This window comes from Etheostoma spectabile, chromosome 11 (genome assembly GCF_008692095.1).
Source record: "Etheostoma spectabile isolate EspeVRDwgs_2016 chromosome 11, UIUC_Espe_1.0, whole genome shotgun sequence".
Lineage (NCBI taxonomy): Eukaryota > Metazoa > Chordata > Actinopteri > Perciformes > Percidae > Etheostoma > Etheostoma spectabile.
Genome location: NC_045743.1, coordinates 16,838,377 through 16,864,343, shown reverse-complemented (window position 1 = coordinate 16,864,343; position 25,967 = coordinate 16,838,377). Strand labels below are relative to the sequence as shown.

At 44.1% G+C, this 25,967-nt stretch overlaps 1 protein-coding gene across 1 annotated transcript in view; it reads right to left on the bottom strand.

Moving 5' to 3' along the window:
- The window catches only part of dpp10 (dipeptidyl peptidase like 10), a 207,935-nt gene extending 182,384 nt beyond the window's left edge, over positions 1-25,551 (bottom strand). The window contains exon 1 of the mRNA XM_032529936.1: positions 25,328-25,551. Within this exon, the coding sequence (XP_032385827.1) occupies positions 25,328-25,390 (63 nt within the window). The 5' untranslated portion in view covers positions 25,391-25,551. The remainder of the gene's footprint in view (positions 1-25,327) is intronic.
- Between the last annotated feature and the right edge of the window lie 416 nt (positions 25,552-25,967).

Here is a 25,967-nt window from a genome sequence, read left to right as displayed (position 1 = left end):
CTTGTAAATTCTGGAGTGTGGTCTATCTGTAAAGTGTCTTGAGATAACTCTTGTTATGAATTGATACTATAAATAAAATTGAATTGAATTGAATTAAATGATACATATGTTAAAGAGCCTTGCCGCCATCTTGAGGTTGCCCGGCAACCAGCAGAGAAACCATTTCCATTGGTGCTATTCATATTACCTAGGCAACTTTCTTTAACTCTCAGACAGGGCAAAGCTAGCCGTATACCCAGAAGAAGATGTATCAGAGATATGTCATTTTCCGAGACACAGAATACTTTTGTATACTTTTTTGGGTTTGGGTCTTCTCGTGGGTTTTGATGACAAGAATAAAAAAGTACAATAGTACAGCCTTACTCTTTGCATTAAGTGCACATGCCTCTCAATTCCTCTCACAGTGTGTGGGGAGAGCTGCTTCCTAAAGACCACCGCATACAACAAGGATGTCAAAAGGAAGAACGATTTCCAGACAATGGAGCACCTCTGTGAGAAAACCCCTGTGCTGTGTAATTATGCACATCCAGGCATCACGAGCTCCAAAGCATTGTTTCATATTCATATTCTGTGAGAATTAGTATGCCGAGGAGTCCCCACTGTTTTACTGTCAGGGCTCTGAATGTCAGCCTTGTACTTGCTGATTATAGTGATATGTGAGAGATGAGAGGCAGATGGGAGCGCGGGGGGGAATGCCGATAGGTACTCATTCTGAGCGAGAGCCTTATATAAATTCATAACATTATAAACAGATCAATTGAATATACACGCTCGCAACAGCCCAGGCAGATATGAAGACCAGCAAATGAAGATGGATCATTTTCATCTCGTCTTTGAGATGCAATCTGAGGGGTCGCGTGAATATCCAAGCAGCGATGCTCGCACTTTAAATCGCCGGAGGGGAAGAAAATAACTGTTTTCATTCATCACACGACTCTACATCTCGACTCCAAACATTCTGCGTGACATGCTGTGTCGTATTGTGTAAAAGCAGAGGGAAAACATTGGGGGGGGGGGGTCCTCCATCTTGCTGTGTCACAGCATCAGAGATTGATTTTTTTTGGCATTGACTGGTGGGAGTAATGATGAAGCTGGGAGGAGGGGTCTCTGCGTCGGCCCTCGTTAGCCCGGCCTGCTGGTGGTAAATCCTCCAGCAGAAACACAGCGTCTGTGACTGTGTGTGTGTGTGTGTGTGTGTGTGTGTGTGTGTGAATATGTGTGTGTATGAATGTGTGTGTGTAGACCTAGAGGCAATACCAAACTCAAGGTGCGATCTAATGGCTACATACAGTACAAGCTTTCCTATTATCTTTCATTGTGCGCTGTGACATGTTCTTGTTGTGCAGTAGATCCTCTCCTGCTGTCTCCCACCACCTTCCTCTGTGGAACCGGTGACTTCGCTACATTCAGGGGTCTCATGTATAAAACCATGTGTAGGATCCTTACTAAAAGCGTACGCCCCAAAAGACAAAAATGGCGTGAGCCAAACGAAGCCGTGCGTGTACACATGTGTAAGCCATGTTCCCTTTAGAAATCACAGATTACCCACAAGTGTGCGTACGTGAATCAGCCTCTCATCCCGCCCTGTGCACCCCCATTTTTAACCATAAATAGTCAATGCAAAGCACCTTGTGAATGCTGTTTCAGTCAGCATGACCCCGGCAGTTGTTCTTTGGTTACGCCAAATCATGACAACTGGTGGGGAAAAAGCAAAAAAACTTCAGACGATTGTGAATTGCTGCAAATTAAACTATAATTTTGGCTTGTTTGTGCATAGTGATGTTAACCCGATGTATAGACTATCTATATTAACAATATAGTTTGGAAATCTCCTTCACAAAACACCTGACCGGATTGGAAAAAACTACATTTGACTGTCCAGCGTTAACAGATCTGCCTCTCACTTGCAGTGAAATAGAAACGTCGCCACAAAACATGGAATCTGACAGCTCTCCTGTCCTAAGTGGAGAAAACTACGCTCAATTAGATCCATTAGAGTGTGTCTCCAAATAATAGTTATGAATAATTAATGAAGTCACCACACCGCTGTGCCTCCTGCAGACTGAATGCACACAGCGCCGCTCTCACTTCGGAGATGCACATATTGATTTTCTACTTCCATCCAGTGTGGAAACTCTCCTCCCTGTAGTCCCTGCTCTCTGCCTCCGGTACAGGTCGGGGTTTTCATGTGGAACGGTGCTGACGTCTGCTGGCCGGCTGAAGGTAACGCATGAGCAGTGGGCTTACCCAGCACCAGATTCCTCTGCTCAACCCCCCCACAAAACACATCAGCAACACAGCTGTGACACATCGTCACCCGCCCCCCCCAGCACATGCATACCTTACTGTACTCCCTCTGCCCCGTCTGAAAGGATCCCCCATCACAGAAGGTTTGCTTATCCTGCGTCTATGAATCTAATTTGTTATATTTGTGCCGCTCACATAAATAATTCTAACACACAAAGATGAAATTGCACATGAGCCGGTGAATGAAAGAAAGAAAGAATGGGATATTCTGCAATGCAGGAGGAGAGTCTTTATTATATTTAATCCTGTCGTTGTCAGCAGTTGTGTTAATATGCGCAGAATGAGAACTAAACAGTGTTCCCAGCCACTGAAGACGCGTGTTAGCAGCTCGGGGTGCTCTCCATGTTCAATCTGCTGCGTTTGGCAATCAAATCCAGGAGGAAAGTGATTATTGGCGACTATTCGGTCCCCGCCTGCTTCCCATATTGACTGTTGCTCCGAGCGGCAGCAACAACAGACGCAATTGGCATTCAGAAAAGAGGACACAAAGGCACACTTATTCTCCAAAGATATTAAAACGAATCAGTTGTGCCCCTTAATGGAAGTATGGCTCCATTCTTCTCGCTCCTTTAAAAGAGACAAATTGAGGTGTTATCTGAGCTGAGGAAGGCATTTTTTTATTTTCCGGCCAGGATCTCTCCCGTTGGCATTTCCTATCAGGTGTCTGTTTATTTCCACCAAACATTTATCAAGCTGCGTCTCCCCCCCCCCCCCCCCGCCTGTTTTGATCAGCTATGTTAAGAGAATATTAATAAATCAGTCAAACAACTCTAAAATCACAAATTTGCGTGTGTGTGTGTGTGTGTGTGGGGGGGGGGGGGGGTTGACAGAAGGCTTCTTGATGAGTTTTAGTTGAAGTTACAAAGTGTGAGTGTGAGTGAGTAAGTGAGATGTGGGAGTGAAGTACATTTCATGTTATAAGACTATCGCAGAATCACAGAAAACTCCACTGTGACCAGAGCGCCTCATTTTCACTTCAATTCTACTCAAAGTGACTCTGCCCCAACATGTTGACACTGAAAAATCTCTGTCAAATCCATTTTTGTATGGATTTTACTGACAACACACCACTATCTGCAAGTACCCGGCGATGATTTTCCATCTACCCACCATTATTTTAACTCTCTTCATTGCCTTATGCAAAGAAAATTAAATATCGATATGTATCCTCGCAGTTCTGTGCAGGACATACAGCATAAGTCTCCGGAGACTTCATTAAAAAAAGTTGAAATGTTTTGATTTTTTCCAGATTCAGGGGAAAAAAAAAAACATTCAGACACATGCAGCAAACAATTCTCATATGAAAAATTCATCCCCTCGCCATAGAGCTTATGTTCAGGGTGCAGGGGGTCTGGAAGCCCCTCGGGGGGTGCAGAGGGAAGGAGGCAGACACGGGGTTATTATTTCTATTTCCATACAGTAATCCATACCCACTGTTCATATTAGAGGGGCACGCCAATGACTGACTCACTAACATTGTCCTTCCATAAAGTTACAGTACTCAGTGGTGTAGTCTAATGTATTGTAGTGGCCAGAATCTGCCTTTGAGTGAGGGGGGGGGGCATCCCATAGTGGGGGGTCTGGGTGTCCTCCCAAGGGAAGTTTTGATAATTAGTGACTTAAATTCCTGGGTTTAGATATCCTTTTATGCACCAATATATGGTGGGAATACCTTTATTTAGCCTATGTGAAGAATTAAAACAGATGACAATTCAAAATAAATCAAAAATTTAACGGAAAGTATGTTGTTAAGTGTCATTGGGCATTTAAGTGGGTGTATGGAAATCCCCATATGGACCAAAAAGTCGAGTCTGGAGAGGTGCCACTTCACCTCCTGGGCACTGCCAGGTGCTCCTTAGCAAGGCACCATTCCCCCCCCAACTGTTCAGCTGGCAGCTCACTCTGACATCTCTGCATTGGTGCATGTACAGGTCCTTTGTGCGATTACTAACAAAGTGGGGATTAATTATTTTCATTTAAAAAAAAAAGCTTACTTTTTTTTGGGGCCGCAAATTTTTGTTTTTAAAAACAGTGCCTCCTCCTCCCCACACACACAACACCCCCCCCCTAGCTCACTAGCTCCCAGAGACCTGTCGGGCCACGGTGCTCAGATAAACCAGACGCGTAGAACCTGACCAATATATCTATGCATCTTGATAGTGAAGGGGAAAAGAAGCGCATAAACTTCTGAATCATTCTTTATTTCTGAGCCAAAAAGGGGCTCACTGTTTCCAAAGCCGTTGGATGCAAACTCCTTGCCACAGTCATCAGAAAGTAAAGAAGATGGTTCATAAAGCTTCATTTGGCCATCACTTTGGGCCTCTCTTTATATTATGAAAATCTAGATGACATGCAAGGTTAACAGTACATGCCCCCATTTAGCTGTATGGGCTTTCTGTTGCGATCTGTAGAGTCCCAACCCTGATGACATCACCAACTTCATTTACTCAGAGTTAACGAAGCTGCTCTCACCGGCTGAGTAGTAGTACTAGTAAATCAACAGAACGCACCTTTGTTGTCTGTAACTACTGTACATTTGAGTCCCAGGAGGATAACTGACTGATGTCTTAAGCTAAATTGCAACAAGGAATAGAAAAAAAAACAGTCTCTAGTGGCCCTGTCATTTTCAATTAAGCTCAGCCATCAAAACATTGGATAATTCATTACCACACCAACAGTTTGCAACCCATCTTACCTTTTGTCTATAATGCTGAGCAACCGGGAGACTCAGCTGGTCTGGAGGTCTACAACCTTGGTATCTTAAAGAGAGATAACGTTGCGGGGAACGAAGGGGGACCCAAAATCAGAGGATCGCAGGGGAAGGGGGGGAAGGGGGCTTCAAAAAAAAACTTTATTTATTTTCAGTCCAACAAAAAACGGGGAGAAAAAAGGCCCAAAAAAACCCCAAAAAAGGTTTAATCGAAAAAAAACAACCCCCAGGGGAAAGGGGAAATTAAAAAGGGGGGGGAAACTCCCGGGGGGGAAATACGAGGGATAACCAGGGGAAAACTCACCCGGGAAAGTCCGGGGGGAGGGGGAGGAAACCCCGGGCTGACCATGTGGAAGCGACTAAGGTCTGGGGGTAGAAGAGGTTAAACAAAAAGGGGGCCCAGGTAAAGGGGAAAAAGGGGGAAAACGTAGGGGGAATCAAAATCCCCGGGCGGGGGGGGACAATCAGGGCTGACAAAAAAGCTTTTTCCCAAGGGTAGAACAAACAAGACCCAAAAAAAAAAAGGAAAACAAACGAAAAAGGGGCCCTCACAGGGGAAAAAAACGGACAGGGGCCAACACAAGAAGAAAAAGACCCAACAAAAACTTTCCCAACCCCCATGACAGGGGAAAAATGCCTTTTTTTCCGAACCCCCAAACCCGATTTTAAAGCACTTTCTTTTCATTTGATGGGTTTTTGTTTCTTTAAAGTTCTGGCCTGCAAAATTTCAAAAAAGGGACAGAAAAATAATAATAATAATTGCTTCCCCCCTTATAGTCAGTGTTTTATTCAAAAAAAAATTTTAGGTATTTTAAAAATCGCAATAAAAAAGTTTTTAAAATTTTTAAATTTGGGCTTTAAAATGCCAAAAACGCACAAATCGCACTGCGCGGGTCGGGAGGAAAAACTAGACCTTTTGGGGGCCTTGTAAATTTGGAGTGTGGTCTAGGGGCCTGCTCTTCTGGGAAAGTGTCTCAGATAAAATCTTGTTAATTTAATTGATACATAAAAAAAATTTAAAAGAATCTTTTTTTCCCCTTTGTCTTTATTTGGTAGTTTTTTCCCCCGACGGGGCCCATCCTTATTAATAAATATAACTAAAGCACTGGCCCAAAACTGTAACGTAACATTTTTCCAACTGCGGATGGATGGGAAATTGCAGCCCCAGCCCCGACACGATCCCCCCCAGGAAAAAAAACCCACCCGGGCCTGGCAGGGTGAAAACCCTATGCAAGCGAACACAGACGTTAAAAAAAAGGAAAAAAAACATGATAAATGAAGAAAAAAATTTGCGCCGCCCCTCCCCTGAAAATTTTAAAAAAAACCCCTGAATTTAAACCCTGTTTTCAAACCCCTTTTCCAATGGTTTATTTTGGTTTTTTTTGGGACACACACAGCTTTCCACGACTAATGAGGGACATTTCCCCCCAAACCCCCCCTCAGCCAACTTAAAAATTACAGTAAACATTTCCCCCAAACCCCAGCACCCCCCCACTGGGGGGCCCCTTTTCCCCCAAACTAAATTTTGCAGCAGCTTTACATGAAGGCTTATAACCCGAAGAGTCATCCTATCTTTCCTTTAAAAGGCCCCCAAATGAATAACCCAAAAAAGATTTCTGTCAAAAACATGATTTTCTTCCCAGGCAGAGTGGTGTATGTGCACCGGCCCCAGGCAGTTGTCACCATTCTTAAAGCTTAGAAGACTAAATTACAGAGTTATCAGATTCTTAGACTATATTTGTATACTGATCAATACATATTCATCACTAGGGCTCAGTACCGAAACCCGGTGCTTTAACAACCCGTCTCTACCGGACCAAGTGATTTTGGTTCCTCATTTCTGGGCTTGTTAAATGCCTGCACAGATGTCTGTAAAACGGATGTTACGAGCAACATTAGCATCACTGCATGTGACACTAGTTAACATTACAGTTGACAGCAGGTAACGTTAGCCTACCGTTAGCTTGTAGCTGGCTGGGACAGTTCAAATGCTGACAGCTAAACGTGTTTAGAGCGTTATTTATTTCACTGGATGAGGAGTCCAACACTGGGATGTCCAACAGTCTGCAGCTACAGACACAGAGTAAACTAGCTGCACTATGGCCACCGACACCCACTGGACGTAATGGTGAGTTCAATTGCACCTTGTAAACTCCTGGTGCATTCAATGTTGTTGAAAAGTACCCTTCTGCCATCTGGTGGTTCTTCTTTATATCTTTGAACAGCAATTGACTGGTGATATAAGTTATACCATTTCGACCAAATGACCTTTGTTTTGTGCCCTTTTGTTAAAAGTATGGGTTCAGGCACCTTTTTGGCACTGGCATCATATAAACGTATCATTTTTGCACTGGTATCGGAAAAGATCCAAACAATACTCAGCCCTATTAAATTCATCACCTACGCAAGGTGCAGTTTAGACCAGGAGTTTCCAAAATCTGACACGTTAAGAAGGCCTTCAGACAAAATCCAGATAAGAGGAGAATTCCGTGAGTTACCCTGTGGCGTTTTATTAGCCTGTACAGTATTTCTTTCCATTTTGTCAACTTGGCACCAATAAAAGTATCTAGAATTAGCTTTTAGCAGTTCCTTTCTGCAATGTACCCATGGATATCCAGACAAGTATCACTGGATTACTTTGATGCTGAAGATAAGGTGAAAACATGAGGATTCTCAGGTTCAGCAGTTAGTAGCAGTATTTGCAGGATTTATTTACATTGGAGATGATGAGTGATATCCTCTCACTGTGTATCATTTATTTTTGTTCCGATTTGGCAGAGAAGGAGTAGCATTTTTCTACGCAAATTGTGGCAATTTGGAGCTAATAGTTTTAAAGTGCCTTAATTGTGTTCATGAGCTGTGTGTCACAGCCACTGCTGCTGCTGCTGATGAGCGGCCATACTCAGTGGGCCACATTACAATAACTAATTTCCCATTGTTTTGCACCTGTCCCTTTGTTACAACTCTCCTGCGCCCCATGGGGGGGGTGCGCCCCACTGTTTGAAAACCTTTGTTTTAGGCCATTGCAGGGCTGCAACTAACAATTCATTGTCGATTAATCTGTCGATCATTATCTTGATCAGTAGTTTGGTCTCTAAAATGTCAGAAAATGGTGGAAAACGAGGATCAGTGATTCACATTTAGATGGTATCAGAGACGTTTTACTTTTTATTTAAACATATTTTTGAAATAACTCGCTAACAATGTGATAGTTGGCAAATAATCAGTTAATCTTTGCAGGCCATAGGCAACATAGGCAACAATTAATTCTATAGTACGATGAGGAGCCGGTGTGTAAGATGCTTGGTCTAATTCAAAAGAAGTCATCCTTAATCAGTAATATGGAGCAAATGCACATTACATATATAGATATCACACTGCCAATCCTCCCACTCAGTTTACCGCCATGGGACTGTCTGTGCAAATATATCAGAAGACATATAAGGTATAAATACAGTACAAAAATATACAAGCAAACAGGCATGTAGTACAATCTCTCAAACATTGCATAACCCTCTGGTGTGTGTGTCGTGTGTGTGTGTGTGTGTGTGTTGTGTGGTGCTATCTTCACTCAGACCTTTTTTATTCCACTCCTGCTCAATGCCTCCATCTTCCACTGTCGGGGCCCCGGCCCGGCACTGTGATGAAAATGCATGCTTCATCAACTTTGTCACAAAGTCTATGCATTGTATAGTATAGCACGGCAGGCAGGGAGGCTCCAGAATACCAATGAGCCGCCGGTGCTGTGTCCCTGTCAGCTCCCCGAAACATCCAGGAGCACAACACTGGCGAAAACAATCCCGGGCTAAGCTTACATCACCTCTCAGCACACGGTAATCTCTTTCCAAGTAAATAATTTGCTGAGCACCCTGACATATCAAGTTGGGCTTTGAACATGCTAAAGAGTTGTGGTCTGTTCACTGAGATTAAAGCACGAGTGAAGCTTCACATCCTATTACGCTAGATTAGAAGAAAGGCAAAGGCCCAGGAAATTGCATCACCTGTCGGGTTTCGCTGCTGCAGATTATTACCGCCGCTAAATCCCATTTGCAGCGTGAACTGGCTCGTTTTCTGAGGAATTGTCTGAGCACGTGGACGGGGGAGCGATTATCTAGCGTGGAATGGTTCTCTGTTTTGTTAGCTTCTAATGTCTTTAGTCACATGTGATGAGCTTTATATAGAAGCACATACAGAACCGCAGAAAGCAATGCCGCTGCAAGACAGCAGCATGTAAAGCTAGAAGTGTGAAGCTGAGGCTCCCATGCGGACTTATTACGACCAGACCAACGCGTAGGACAGAAGAAACACCATGCTGACGGCGTTGCCATGGTGTTAGACTCCTGAAACACCAAGTTGACCTCAAAGCGGTCGAGAAGCCGACTGATCCAACGCCGTGTGTTGCTACGGGCCCTGTGAGAGATGACAGTTTCAAGACCATCACAATGGGTTTCACTTTCCCTCCAATATTATTATCAACATAATAAAGACAGCTGGACTTGGTCCAGACCAAAAGACACATTGGGCAAGACCAGTGGCCGAGACCGAGACAAGTCCGACATGGCGAGAAGTAATCCGCCTAAGAAGAGGTGGAGATTGAAACCTCTCAGGTTCATTTGCAGTAACGAGTGTACTATTTGGCAGCTTGAAAACTGGAATTGAAGGAATTGAAGGAAGGAAATGAAGTCCTAACAGTAATATACAGGCTTATATTGCAATCTCTTGGACCTAAATGTAGGCCTATGTACCTATACACCCCCCCCTCCGACCCTGTCTCCTGACAGCAGAGGGGCTGGAACAACAAGCCCAAATATGTCGGTCAATGGTAGAAAGAAATTGATCACTTGTGGCCATTAACGACACTTCAAGAGACAAACAAAAACCTGAAGAATAAACAAAAATGTTGTGCCAAGTCATGTTTCCTTTGCTGAATATCACTGCCAAACAAATAACACTAAACCTTTTAAAAGCGAGGAACAGTATCTTGTCTAGATATAGATGTCTAAGATCTCCTAGATGTCTAGGTAGAGCCCCAGTTGGAGCTGTGCTGGACCCTGTTCTCTGGGCAGCGGGTCAGCGGCTCCGTCACTACATTTATGGCGCCCTGTTTTCCTGTTGTGCAGAACCCCACAGGCTGAAACAATGTTGTAGACTTTTTCTGCTGTGCCCCCCCCCACCCCCGCTGATGCAAGACAGAGCCATCTGCCCTTATTCAATCCATGTCTCCTAAAAGAGCCAGATCTGCCATAAAGGATCAGCTGATGACTCCTCCTTCTCCAGTCCAAACTGACTCGAAAACTTGCGTACACGAGGTCAGACCAGACGTGAGATTTTATTGCAGCCTACGCTCAACTTCAAAGTGATAAATGCCGAGCTTTACGTAGGAATCGGCAGACGCCCGTCCTACGCCTGTTTAACGTCAGACACACATTTTTTTAAATGAGGGCCAATGTGTCCTGCACACGCTCACTTCCTCTGGTAACCAACAGGCGATCCAAACTGGACTCTGGACCAGCGTTTCTGTGTGTGTGAGTGTGTTAGTGAGTGAGTGAGTGAGTAAGTCAGTGAGTGTGTGAGTGAGTGAGTGTGTGTTTGTTTATTTCACATGTCATTATTGTAAATTTTAACACAATTTCATGAGGTACACACTATATATATATATATATATATATATATATATATATGTATATGCACACATATACATACACATACATATATACATAAAAAAAAATACAAAATACAAAAAAATATAATAAACAAACAAAACAACAGGTAAACGATCCCAGCACAAATTGTAGCTTTTACAGAATAATCAACAATATGAAGAACATTTTTTTTCCTTGAGACGTTTCTTGAAGATGGAGACAGAATGCAACAATTTCAAGTTTTGGTCGAGCTCGTGTGTGTGTGTGTGTGTGTGTGTGTGTGTGTGTGTGTGTGTGTGTGTGTGTGTGGTGTCTCATTTTGTCCGGCTCCCATTATTGTGTCCCTGTCACCACACTGGAGCGGTGAACAGAGTAACATTAGCGTTCATTAACAGTGTTGGATTCAACTTTTAGGCGTTGCCAAATGATTGAAAAGTGTTATGAATGAATTTGTAAAAAAAGACCCAGTGACTACGTTTAGGCATCAAAACATTTAGTTGAAACTGGAAAAAAACATAGTGGTTTGGGTTAAAACACCGGTCCCCTTAAGTGGTAGCTTTAAAGTGCTGGGTTTTACGACCCACCCATCCACCTATGTGGATCTTGCAGAAAATGTGGTTCATACAGTAATACATGCATAGAATACATATCAATTACAGTGCATTACTTTTAATAGCTCTATGTACGAATGGTTAATGAGACCAGCCTGGATGCAGTTATTCTCCATCACATATACTCGTTCTATGCAATTGGTCATTTAGTAATTAATTTCTAAAGCTGTCAAAATGTCAGCTATGGTTTTATGTGCTACTGACTGAACCCCCATGTCCCTTAGCATCGACGGCAGTGCAGTAGCTTTCTTACCACTTGTACATGTTTTTCCACACATCATTCTCCCGGTGCAGTACCAATCAACACCTTGCCTCTCTGCCAAGGATAACAGCGGAAAACATCCCAGAAAACATGCAGAATGTGTGTGAGACATCAGGGAGAGAGAGAGAGGAGATAGTGTAGCTTAAGGAGCCTCAGCGCACCAGACCCAGGTGAGCTGAGCTACTCTAACTGGTACCCTGCAAACAGGAGGTCCATGTTAGTCCACACCTCCTCAATGTAGACCGCAAGAACACTCATAGCCACCAAAGGGGCATCACCGATGCGTATGCTCTAGCATTGCTAGGGGATGCAACTACTTTACGGCAGGTGCATTGTTTAAGACCATAGGTGGAAATTGCAGGGGGTTCGGGGGGGTCAGGACCCACCCCATCTGAGGTTGACCCCCCTAAAAAATGATTCAGAACATGCTGTGTATATGACGTAATGTACTGTATGTAAAACACTACAAACATAGCTTAAGAACACCTTGACCCCCCCTCCAGTGCTGTTAAGAGAGGCCCAAGGAAGCGCAGTGTTGACTGGGACGTTTGCCTGAGCTGTTCTCCAGAAAGCTGCAAGAGGCAGGACCAGAGACCGAGCAATGGATCTTTCCCAATAAGCACGTATTCAACGTGTGAATGTGTCAGAAGGCCGCTGAAAACTAGACTCTGGCAAATAGCAAATAGTCAAATTTGCTTAGGAAGGTTCCTAACTGAGCGAAGTGATCCAGAAGTAGTTGAGTGGCTCTATCTCTAGTACTCTATCTGGAAAGTGTCTCGAGATAACTCTTGTTATGAATGGATACTATAAATAAAACTGAATTGAATTGAATTGGCTGCCATGACGAGAGCCGTTTGAGTTGTCTAAGTGATTAGAAAAGGAGCTTCACTGCTTCCTTTGTTACCTCCTTTATCATAGGACGCACTGGAGCAACGTTTACGAAAGAAAATGCCGTCCCACGAGTCCTTGCGGCAGAAAAATTCAAAGTGACACATCACCATGTTGCCGTTGGCAATCTATGACGTGCGCAATGGCGCCGTAACCCTGGACGCACCATGCGTATATTTTATTTTCAGTGAGATGCTACAACAGATCTAATAAGGATAACGTGCTTTATATCATATACAGCGGTTAATGTGGGAGCGTTACCATGCCGGTGAGGATGTGGTCCCAGCCCTGTGAAGGATGAAATAAAATGAGGGACATCCGGTGGAACAGGGTTTTGTTTTTGTTTATTTGAGAGGGCAATTTTTTAATTTTGTAAAAAGCAATATTTTTTATATACACAATATGTTACATTCAGATTTACATTTAATTTCAGTAGATTTACTGTTGTCCTACTGTGACCATTCACCCTTTTTTAGTGTAATATAATAACATAATACTATTTATCCCAACATCATTTGCACTATGGGCCATATTTAACTAATTGTTATTGCACTCATGCCTCTATATTGTTTTTGTTTCTGTTTAGAGTGTGTTTAAATTGTGTACATATTAGTGTGTATATATTGTTTTGGTTGTTTTGTATGTGGAAGCACATTGTGAGAAACAAAATTCCAAAGTAAAATTCCTCGTATGTGTCCTCATACCTGGCAAAAAAAGCTGGTCTGATTCTGTGTTAGTGAGACCCTGGAGCCATATAAGGGCGGGGGGGTGGGGGGGATTAAAACACCACGTAAGGAGTGCAACGCATAACACATAAAATGCGACAAGGTGAAAGACAGATAACAGAGGGAAGTGAGACGGGACGATAACAGAACTGACAGGACCAGACTGGACAGGACACACACAAGGACGTTGTTGTATTAGTAGTGATGATGATCTGTAGTTCACGTTGCGTGGTGGTCACGGTTAACCCGGCACCTGTGCTCCCATCTGTGCCCATGTTTTAGGAAAGCAGAGATGTGTGTGTGCTCTTGGAGAAACACTCTCGACTGAAACAAACCGAAGGAGAAAACGACGTGTGGTCTCAGTGTTTCTACACTGCTGGGGTTCAGGAGAAATCTGAAAACTGTTCCAGGCAGTTACTGGTCTTTGATTTCAGGCGATAAACTGTCGGCTTCCAGATTTGATCAATGTACCAGGATGCTTCCCAAAGGGCTCACGTGGCATTCAAGACTGGCCTCAATGTAATATTTTACAATCCCCTTTTATTATAATCACCTTGTGTTAGAACCGAAGCCCTCTCTGTTTTTAGATGCATAGATGGAAAGAAAGAAAGAAAGAAAAAAAGAAAGAAAGAAAGAAAGAAAGAAAGAAAGAAAGAAAAAAAGAAAGAAAGAAAGCAGAAAAGAGCATGTATGTTTCACCCTATAGCTCAGTGAAGGCAAATTGAAATGTCAAAGCCTTTAAGGCTCACAGTAGCATTGTGAATTAAACCTTAATAAATTACTTTTAGCGCCAGGAGACAGCCATCTGGAGCCACGCCGGCCTGCATGGCGGCCCCCCGGTGGCCTGCATGGCGGCCCCTCGCCGGCCTGCATGGCGGCCCCCCGGTGGCCTGCATGGCGGCCCCTCGCCGGCCTGCATGGCGGCCCGGCGCCGGCCATGTTAACTGCCGTGACACTGAGCTGACAACACATGCTAACACCTGTTTCTCCCTACTGGTTCAACGTATTCTTTATTACTTATTCTCCACTGCCTGCACTCGTAGAGTCCCTATACAGCATGGGTCTCAAACTCGCGGCCCGGGGGCCAATTGCGGCCCGCGGGATGATATTTTGTGGCCCCCTACTTGACATCAAAGTTAAGTGTTAGTGCGGCCCGCGCGTTCTGAAACTTTTTGTCATTGCGCTTGTCACTTATGGGCTACCGTAGTAGTCTCCTGACAGCGGCGTAACGTTTGTCAAGCTAGCTAAGTACTTGTTGCGGCAAATGCCTGAGGTTTGACAATGTGATGTCTGTTGTTGTGAAATTCACCAACCATATCAGATCTAGGGGCTTAAAGCCAAATGTTTGGAGGAAATAGTTTTGGTTTTTTTGGATACTTGATGCGGCCCAGCCAAACCCAGACTCTACTTTCAGCGGCCCCCAAGTAAGTTGAGTTTGAGACCCCTGCTATACAGCCATGATTAGGTCTGGATGTTGGTTATCCTTTATGAGGATAAGTCTCTAAGCATCCTCACAGCTCACGCATATTGCCACATGACTACCGTCATTCCTCAAATAAAGACCGGTAGTCAATTAAAAGCCATATATGCAGAAAAATGATGTCCTGATGCGTTTCCACCATCTTGAATGATTTTCTTTGATTCAAGCAACCAAAGTACATCCGTCACCCTGCCTCGGCGCGTTGTCTATCTCTCAGCATTTGCATAAAATAGACTTCTCGTCTCTTTTGGCGCCGCCTTGCTCGTGGCAAATGGCAACTCCCATGGAAAATGAATGGCAGCCTGCTGCTCTGTTGCGGTCTCTTGTAGCTAATGTGACTGTAGGGTTAGGTTTACACTTTACAACACCAACACACACTCACTCACACACACCCTACGACACTGACTCCACTGACGTCCACATACCATTCTTTATTTGGTATTGTTTATACATTTAAAATAGTGTTGTCTCATCCTTTGCTATGATCATTTTAGCCCGGTCATGACAAGTGTGTGTGTGTGTGTGTGTGTGTGTGTGTGAGACATCAGGGAGAGCGGGGAGAGACAGGAGATACTGTAGCTTAAGGAGCACACCAGACCCAGGTGAGCTGAGATACTCTAACTGGTACCCTGCAAACAGGAGGCCCACGTTAGTCCACACCACCTCAATGTAGACCGCAAGAACACTCATAGCCACCAAAGGGGCATCACCGATGCGTATGCTCTAGCATTGCTAGGGGATGCAACTACTTTATGGCAGGTGCATTGTTTAAGACCATAGGTGGAAATTGCAGGGGGTTCGGGGGGGTCAGGACCCACCCCATCTGAGGTTGTCCCCCCCTTAAAAATTATGCAAAACATGCGGTGTATATAACGTAATATACTGTATGTAAAACACTACAAACATAGCTTAAAAAAATCTTGACCCCCCCCCTCCAGTGCTGTTAAGAGAGACCCTAGAAAGCGCAGTGCTGAGTGTGAAGTTTGGATGAGCTGTTCTCCAGAAAGCTGCAAGAGGCAGGACCAGAGACCGAGCAATGGATCTTTCCCAATAAGCACGTATTCAACCGCCACTAAACAACTCCTCTGAATGCACTGTATTCAAAAAAGGTTTCTTAAACATCATAATAGCGGCATATCCCACTTCTTAATCAGAAAATGCTAAATTCAAAAAATCAGATAATCCAGACGGGATATGTTGTTTACATATCAAATTCGGACTATTGTCATATTCAGAATAATAGTGGAATATAATGGTGCATAATGGTGAATTCTCACTGAGATCCGTTCTCTCAACATGAACTACCCAGAGCTGAGGCTGCAGGTTCCTCTCTGCAGGAGGCTGCTCCGGGGCCATGACCCCGCTCCAGGAAGTTCTCCTCCAGTCCACTCTGCCAGCTGGTATGTCTCTTCCCTCCTAAAGATAACGGTGCAGTAAACTTCCACGTCAGCGAGCTGACGAGAGGTCTCTGACCAGCTGCCCCGGGGCAGACATAATCCTCCTCACCTCCTGCCTCCACGGAGAAGTTCCCAGTCCTGTAACAGGATGTCTCACAAACAGGCCGTCCATATGGGGCGATTATGCAAGCCGCTCATAACGACCCGCAATTACGGGTAATGCTTTATAAGAAGGGTACATGAATTATCATGACTTCATGCCTTAAAGATCAGGAATTCTAGTACTTCATGAACAATCAATGTACAAGAAGTAATAGTGTCTCATGCATGACTTAATGCAGGAACAATATGGTAATTAATGCACTATCAGGATTTCTGACTCATTAATGATGTTCATCTCTTCTTCGTTGGTGAATCTGTAGTTAAAGTCATAGGCTGAGAAACTGAATTGTAGTGTTGTAATCATGATTAATTAAACATTACTTATTTGTGGCCCTTCAAATTAAGTGCTGACCTGGTCCATCTTTATCATTACTGAAGCTCACTCATTCATTCATTCATCTCTCTCTCTCTGCCTTACACTCTGTGGGCGTTCCCTCTGAGCACTACAACCAGATATCGCCCCGATCTCTCTTAGCCAGCTCACGATCTTCCATCTTTGCTTTAAAATCAACTTTAAAAATCCTTTTCCTGTCTGCTGCAGTCAGGTGTCATTTCAGTAACCGACCCTCCTCTAGTCCTTCACCTCCAGTCTTCATCCCATCACAGTCCTGCTCCACAATCCATCATCCACCTCCAGCAGCAGCAGCAGCTAAACCCCAAGGGGGATTGGATATACTGATCTAATCCCAGCATCCCTACCCCCTAAGTATACCGCCACAATAATCACCAAAATAATCAGCTTTTTTTTTATCATGCACTTGAATAAAAACTTGATTGTTAACTCTGAATGAAGTTGCACCTGAAAGAAAATTATTGCCCTGAACATTGGGCTCTGAAGCCCATCTGGGTCTGACGTAATCTCTCTGACATGACTTTCACAGACCCGGCTACGGATCAGACAGGTACAACTTCTGCCTAAATGTTAGTAACATCAATGAATAAAGACTTCACTACAGAGTTTTAATGAATGGACTCAATTGCATCTAAATAGCGTTTTCTTCTGCAGGGCTTTCTCATTTGCAGACGCCGCACCCCCGCGCGCTTAGGCTGAATAAAATATGACACGACACAAACTCGGCATGCAAATGAACTCATCTGTCTTTGTGATTGTGTTTGCAAAAGACAAACGTTTTGTTTTGTTTTTTTAACATACACCGTCAAGTGTTTCGGGCTCCTGGACCAAGGCAGGCCTGCTTGGTTCTCACAGCGTTCACCTTCTAACGGTGACGTTTTAGTAAGAATTGCAGGTTTAACAATGTATTCAGCAGAATTATGTAGATCAAGTCACTGGATTGTGTCTACAGTTAACTTCATTTAATATTGTTTGTGGCGTTTTCTATTTGGGGGGGGGGGCAACTCTCCCACCAAAACCAGTTCCTTCCCGAGACCAGTTTGCCGAGCCCCCGTTCCTTGGTCTGGACCTCAGCGCTCCCTCAAGACAACTGTGATTGGTTTAAAGAAACAACCCGGAGCGTTTTTCTCCCATCCCAGAATGCATCTGGGATGGGCCGGACCTTACCCCACAGCGCTGTGGAGTAAGGTCTAGGAATGCGAGACCAGCTTGTGACAGTTTGAGTGTCTAATTGCTTCTGCCTTACTTGTACTATGTTCTCAGGATCAACCCGATGTTGAAGTGAGGAGTCTAGAGGACCCACTAGTGCGATGTACAGTGTAATAAATGAGTTTTCTTTGTTATATCGCATTACATTTTTCTTTAGAGGGACAAATAAGTCTTCAGGAGAGGAAGCACTCTCACGCAAATGAGTGGCAGCTCCGTCTCCACCACTAAACAAATTAGCAACACATCCATCATGTACTCCTTGGCGAGGCTTGGGGGGGAGATATATACTCGTAGGGGAGGATCTATTGAGATCAGATGGCGTAGCTCTTTAATTTATAGACCCGGCGACTCAAGAGCCGGTGCAATCCTTCTTATGAGACTGATTCCTGCAATCTATCACTCCCAGAGCCAGCCGGTCCCAAGCACTTTTTAAAGACTGTTTATGTGATAGATCTCGGGAGCAGGGGAACGCCTCGCAGGTTCAATAACCCGCCGGCCGAGTTGTCGAGCGTCCCGGGTGCCGAGTTACAGAGACGAGAGCTATCGGGGCCGCATGCTGGCACAGAGATTGCAAACACAGTCCTGGTCTTCCTGCCAGCGATAGGACAACCCTCGGAGGAGAAGTGTGTCTGAGCGAGCCGGGGTGTACACACAACGGGAAATATAAATCAAAGTGAGATGTTTTGGAATGCAATATTTTGTTTACCCAGGCATATTTTTGTTTTATCTCAGTTTGTCTTTTTGAATAATCATCGTTTTACATTGTTCTGCCTTCCGTTCCACAAATACATCACGCATATATAAATGGTTTTCAAATTGTTAAATGTAATCGTTTCTATGGAGATTGACACTTATTAATAAGCCCCTTGAGGTTTTTTTGGCAATTGTCCATCACATTTTTTTGTGAAACATATAACACTGTTTTAATGTTTTTGTTGTGAAAACAAAATAAATCAAAATCAAACACATCACGCAACACTGAGCACACGAGAGACCTGAGGCTGAGAACTGACCAGAATCTAGCCAGCATCCCTGAAATTGTTTAATACCCAGAATATCTGATGGGATTATGCAGTCCATCACTTTTAAAAGACAGACAGGTGTGTGTGAAACCGTTTAGCGACCTCATTGAAGCTCCAGAAGCAGACATGACAGGGAATATTTGAATGTAAGACTTGTTTTTGTCCCCGATTCGAGACAGTTTGATTGCCGCTCAGCGTTGTCCTCATTGCTTATCTTTCTAATCTGAGCCGTGGTACTTTATCTGAAGTAAGGCGCTCTTTGAGCTTGATCAAAGCAACGCCAGTGTTGAAACTCCCAATATATCTCAAGTGACAAAGAAAGCTCTATTTTGAGATCAGACTACATGACAGACAACCCGGTGCATGGTGGCTCCACTTGGCCAATGTCATGCAGAGCAGTTCATTTGTAGTCATGTGGAGATGCTAATTAATGATATTTCAGATAAGACTGAACAAAGAGTACACTCAACATATAAATATTGGTAAACCAGGATCCAATTAGCTCATTGAATTTGCTTTTCTAAATAGTGATGATCCGAGAAAAAGTGCCAAACTGAAGGCTTGATGTCAGACTTCTTCCCTGATGAGGTGTTTGTCTTCCACTGAAGATGTGGTCGACAATCAAAACCCCCGGAGCCGGAAGGAAAAATCAGAATTTTATCCAGATTACAATATGGACTAGTGCAATATTGTTAAGTTTTATGTGGCAAACAACCATTCTGAGTTTAGCGTCGTGGTGCTGCAGAGAGGCTTAAAGGTGTATAACAGGAATGCTACTGACTTGCACTCACATCGTGCTATTCGCAGCATTTGCGCCAACCACTGGAAATTTGCATCTATTAGCTCCTTTGCGTTGACTTTGTTCTCTGAGGTCTTCAGACCAAGACCTTCTAACTGTCCCCAGAACAGGTTTTAAAACCAGGGGTGATCGAGCTTTTTCCGTGGTGGCTCCAAGGCTCTGGGACTCACTCCCTTTAGCTCTGAGAGCTTTGGATTCTGTGGAAACTTTTAAAAAACACCTCAAGACACGTCTATTAAGACAAGCTATTAACTATTAACATGGCTCAGTATTTCATGTGTTTCTGTTTTATTTGTTTTTTACAGTAAAGCACTTTGTGACCCTTCTTGTCTGTGAAAGGTGCGTTATAAATAAAGTTTACTTACTCACTTATTTACTTTGTATGTAATCGGGCCGGTAAATTCGGCAAACAAACGTCTGGGTATGCACACGCCTTAATGCTGATCAGGATCCACCGACTACAGCAGTGATGGCCAAATGAAGCTTCATGAAGCGTCTTTAAACATTTCCTTTTTTTCTGAGCCCACCTGATTAGCCTTCTGGTTAGCATAGGGGTGAAAGCACGCTGAATTTCCACTCCCGGAGCCTTTTTCTTAGATTAGATTAGATTAGCTGATACTTTATTTACTTTATATGCTTTACATTTCCTTGTTACAGCAGCATTTTCTACAAAAAGTAAACAAGTCAACACACAAGAAAAACAGGCAAGCAACAGACAATGAGCAGAAGGTAGACTGAAACCAAGAGCTCCGTCCAGTGACAACACAAGCTTGGTGAAGCTTCATTTGGCCATCACTAGACGTCAGTCATTTTCATTTATGAATCCCAACAGCTCCAAGATCCTCAGTTGAGGATTTAATGTGAATATATTAGAAGGTCTTAGAGTGCATTTTTACACCCCCCCCCCTGCACCCTCTCAGACATCACAACCCAGATGAGGGAGTTCTGAATAACTGGCTGAAAAACCAGAAAGCCTATGCACAGCTGTAAATCTGTGTACACCAAAACAATTATGCAAAAATCTTTTAGAGTTTTATGCATCTGGCCGCTGGTGCAGAAACTGTCCTTTCTTGCTGGGCTAGAGATTTTATCAAGAGTAACATCTGGTTTAATGACTGACTGTATTGCCCACTGCTTAAATACTTCATGTCACTTAAATGTTTCACTTCCAGGCTTTTTCCTCACTCACAAATCTTAAGAGTGACTATAAATGGCTTGGAGGTAGGCTCAGATGTACTTTATCTTGTCATCTTGATACAGGATCCTAAAATTAATCCTCAGTCCTTTGCACTTGCATAAATTACTGAGGAAATCCACAATGTTGCAGCACAGCTTGAGTACTACTGCATGTTCTCTTTGGCGACCTAGGAGCCCTGACACAGCTCCCTGCTATGTCAAAGCTGCGATCTGCATGTGTGGGGGGGGGCCTGACACTTCCCACGGCTGCTTGTGACATGAGCCCCGAGCTGCATCCTGCCTCGTTAAACTCAGCGAGACCCCAGCAGTTATAGGGCCTGCGCAAAATATGCTGCCACGTCATAATTGAATTTCTTATCTTGGCAAGGATAGAAAGAATGGGCATTTAAAGTGCCCATATTATGAAAAAAATCCATTTTTTGTGGGATTTGGGGTGTTATTTTGTGTCTTTGGTGCTTCCATACACAAATAGGCATATCTCCCAAAATGTCATGCTATTCCTCTAAGCCGTGTGCTACTTCAGCCAATGTATGGCAGTAATTCACTTAATTACATGAACATTAGACAAATTAAGAGATGAGAATCAGTTAGGGCAAATAACCCATCTCAATGTGACAAGCGTGCATGCATTTACAACATCACTACTGAAATTGTTTATGTGAAGGGAGAGAAGCATCTTTTCTGCTATTCCACAGGAGTTTGGTTTAAATATTGTTGAATGGAGTGAGTAGAAGAAGTGAGGGCTGAGTTAAAAACACGGCATCAAAAAAGAAATCGAAAACATACAACTCAGATGTTCAAAAAAATACCCACAGAACCAGCTGAGTGAGAGAAGCTGGAGTGTTTGAGACAGCCTACACACATAGAGGATTGTCCTCTGTCTCCAGGTGCCAGGTGAGCTGTTTCTACATCACTAGAGACAAGGTGGCTAACCGTAGCATGCTAGCTCGTTCTCAATGGCAAAACACTGCTCCAACGCACACTAGTTGACCAGAATCCCTGTTCTTCCTGTCCCTGTGGGCCCTGTTGTGTCCCTGGTCTAGAAGAAGTCCCACAGCTGATTTTGCCTTGGACTGACCAAAGCTGGAGAAAAAAAGAGATGTCTCTCTGTATAAATAGGGAGTCTCACTCTGTACTAACTAGAGCATGTCTCACTCGGACTAAAATAGTGATAGTCTCACCTGTATAAAAGAGAGATGTCTCACCCTGTATAAAACTAGTGAGATGTCTCCTCTGGTATAAAACTAGAGAGATGTCTCACTCTGGAATAAAACTAGGAGATGTCTCACTCTGTAGATAAAACTAGTGGGATGTCTCACTCTGGAGATAAAACTAGTGAGATGTCTCACTCTGTATAAAACTAGTGAGATGTCTCACTCTGGAGATAAACTAGGGATGTCTCACCTGTATAAAACTAGTGAGATGTCTCACTCTGGAGATAAAACTAGAGAGATGTCTCACTCTGGAATAAAACTAGTGAGATGTCTCACTCTGGAGATAAAACTAGAGAGATGTCTCACTCTGTATAAAACTAGATAGATGTCTCACTCTGGAGATAAAACTAGGAGATGTCTCACCCTGTATAAAACTAGAGATGTCTCACTCTGGAGATAAAACTAGGAGATGTCTCACTCTGAGTAACTAAGAGATCTCACTTGAGATAAACAGATGTCTCACTCTGATAAAACTAGAGAGATGTCTCACTCTGGAGATAAAACTAGTGAGATGTCTCACTCTGGAGATAAAACTAGTGAGATGTCTCACCGGAGATAAAACTAGTGAGATGTCTCACTCTGTAGATAAAACTAGTGAGATGTCTCTCTCTGTATAAAACTAGTGAGATTGTATAACTCGATTCTCCTGTATAAAACTAGTGAGATGTCTCACTCTGTATAAAACTAGTGAGATGTCTCACTCTGAGCTAAACCAGAGACCTTAGCACACAGGGTGAAAGCCGGATCCGCAGCAATGGGCAGTACAACAAAAATATGGTGTTTTTTGAAAATGAAACCAACCTCAAAATACAATTTGAACCTGAAGATGAGCAGAAATGGAGCTTTAAGAGGAAAACAGAGCTGTTGAGACCTCAGTGCCAGACGACGGGGGGGTCAGACATGGAGAGATTAGCGGGGAGTTTTTGAAGCACTTAATCCTGACTAGGATCCCTGCTTGTTTCTCTGATGTGTGATGTCTGAGGTTCTCTGGGAGCTGAAGGCTAAGGCCATCACGCTGAGCTGCAGCAGACGCTTCAAGTTCACTTTCCCTAAAAACGTCAACAACAAAAAAATGGACTGTTGTTATAGAGCGCTGTTCTAGTCCCGACTACTCAAAACACTTTTCCATAGCACAGAAACCATTCACACACATTCACACACCTGTATTTCTTCTGTTTCACCCGTTCATTTTCCACCAATCAGGATAGTTAAGACTGCCTTTCTCCCGTGTTCAGACTGTGTGACATCGTGACATACCACCACTGAAGACCTGGTATTTCTGCCCTCTCTGGTTTTCTTTTCCCTGGCCGCTGAGGCCAATCAGCTTCTTTTGTCTAGTTACCTTCATTGATCCTCATTGGTCTGAAGCGGTCCCAAAACTCCCACGGGACCCTCCCCCCCCAATGTAACTGTTTGTGGAGAATCCAAATCAAACGGATGGGTCATGCTGCAGCTTTAACAAGTTAAAGGTGCTCCAGATCGGCCCATCTGAGCTTTCATTTTCTCTAAAGGCAGAGCAGGATACCCAGGGCTCGGTTTGCACCTATCACCATTTGTCCCTAGGCAGGCTATTAATGTTAAAAAACCTCATTAAGTGACATTTTCATACCATGGGACCTTTAATAACTCATCATTGTTATTCAATGTAAGCAGCATTAGCTAACCTGAAGCAATGACACAAAGGGGGAAACACTGCAACAAAATGTACAATTAATAAGTCTGGATGAAGATTTGAAGACGAAGACGAAGTTAGATTTCTGAGACATACGTGTATGGCATAGAGTGAACAGCGTGGATGTAACCCACGATGAAGCCCTGCAACCAAAACACGTACAGAGTGACCGCCGCAGCCTCATGTTAAACCCGGCCCATGCCGGTTCTGAGGCTTTATTGAATGGTCGGCTCCGGAGAACATCAGCGCCACAAAGACAGATGACAGATGAAGAGCTGGTTCAGCACCAGGGTCACCCAGGCGGACCCAGCACACATGGCTGGACAGCAGGCGGCTGATGACTCGCAGCTCAGAGGAGTGTGCACCTGCACATTAACTGCCTGAAATACTGAAGTAAGGGATCATAGTGACCAATTTCATGTTTTCATCCTTAGTTAACCTCCAGTAATTCAAAAACAGTCCAAAAAAACCTCAGTGCCTTTGGGATGGGGGGGGAGAGGATCGAAATGTTTGCCCCAAGCTAGATTTCGCTGGTGGGACTTCGAGGCTGAGAGGGATGCAAAATCAATAACACACACACACACACACACACACACACAGAAGACCAGAACTAGTCCAGAAAATGGTTCATCGCAGAGTAAGTAACACTGATAAGGAATTTGCCTTGGTGGTTGGTGCATTTTAAAAAAAAAGAAAACATATTGAATATTAATATGAACTAAAAAAATTACAGAGGCAAATATATTCAAACAGTTGTTTTAAAATAATAAGAAAAAAGAGGCTGAATGGATTGAAAGCACCTAGTATGCGTAATGCAGACGCGCGCACACGCACACACACACACACACAGCATCCGAAGCCACCGCGCGCACACACACACACACACACACACACACACACACACACACACACACACACACACCGCGCTCCTTCAGGCTGAGGTGCTCTACATGATGAAGACAATGCGGATGCTGCCGCGCGGAGACGGTTCTCGATCGAGACTCGAATGGAAAACGTTAGACGTTAATTGCGTTACCTGTCCTCTTATTATCTCACATCACCTGTCCACACCACCACACACCCACACACACACACACACACACACACACACACACACTCCTGCTGCGTCTTTGCAGCCACTTAAAGATTCCTTTTTATTAACAACAGGTCGAAACCAGGACGATCTCCTTCCACCGTGCACGGCAAAGTTAAGCAACTGATGCACCATCACTGCAACATATGTTACCGAGGTAACCGGGTGGAAGTATACTGCCAGTGATCTGTTTGTAGGGAACCGGTATGATTTCCTGTCAGCCCATACAGGCAATAGTAATATTAATAATAACAACAACAACAACATGGAGCGCGACGTGATGTGAATGAGATCTGGCCACTGCGCCAGTGTAGAAATGGAGCCCTCCTACCCAGACACGGCCAGAGGAAGCAGCGGACTCCTTCACCCTAATGTGACAATGAAACTGTTTCAACTTCATGGGCTTTGGATGGACGCTGCCATGCATGTCCCCAAACCCCCTCCGAGCGCTGTGCGTCAATGCGCAGACCCGCTCCCCAAACCGCACTCCGGTCCTGAGCTGCGTGGAGCTGCTGCTGCGCACCCACAGCTCCATCAGACTGAAGGAAGTTCCTCCCAGCGGAGGGTAACGTCCACCTGGCTTACCTTGATGGGCTTCGTGGACTGGCATTTGACTTGATGCGACACGGTGGCGGTTTGGTTCATCATGGGACCCCTACACAAACAGTCCTCCTATCCACGTGAGACAAAAAAAAAAACAGCCGGGGAGAGAAGCAGCGCGAGCCCCTTCAACAACTCTACAGCGTGGGGTGATCGGTGCGTTCGGTCTCTGTTCGCCGTGCGTTTTAAGCGCGCAACCGCATCTGACAGCTACTGTACCTCGCGCAGCGCGATGGTATGTGTGTGTGGGAACAAATGGCCGGTGATGATTGGTAACCAGGGGCGACCGCAGACATTTACAGACGGGGGGGGGGGCTAGGGGAGAGAAACCCCTCAGCGATAACACTCATGTCTGAGTCAACGAGCACGAACATTAATTACTGTTCTCTTCTCTTAGCGCAACACACCAGGGCAGGCAGATATGTAGAAAGCCTATAGGCCATTACACACACACACACACACACACACACACACACACACCACACACACACACACACACACACAATAATATTTTTCACGTTATCAGATAAGAAGCATTGAATTAAATTAAATGGATTCTATGGCCCCAGGGCTGCTCCATTATGGATAAGTCATAAACAAGATTATTTTGGTCTATATTGAAATC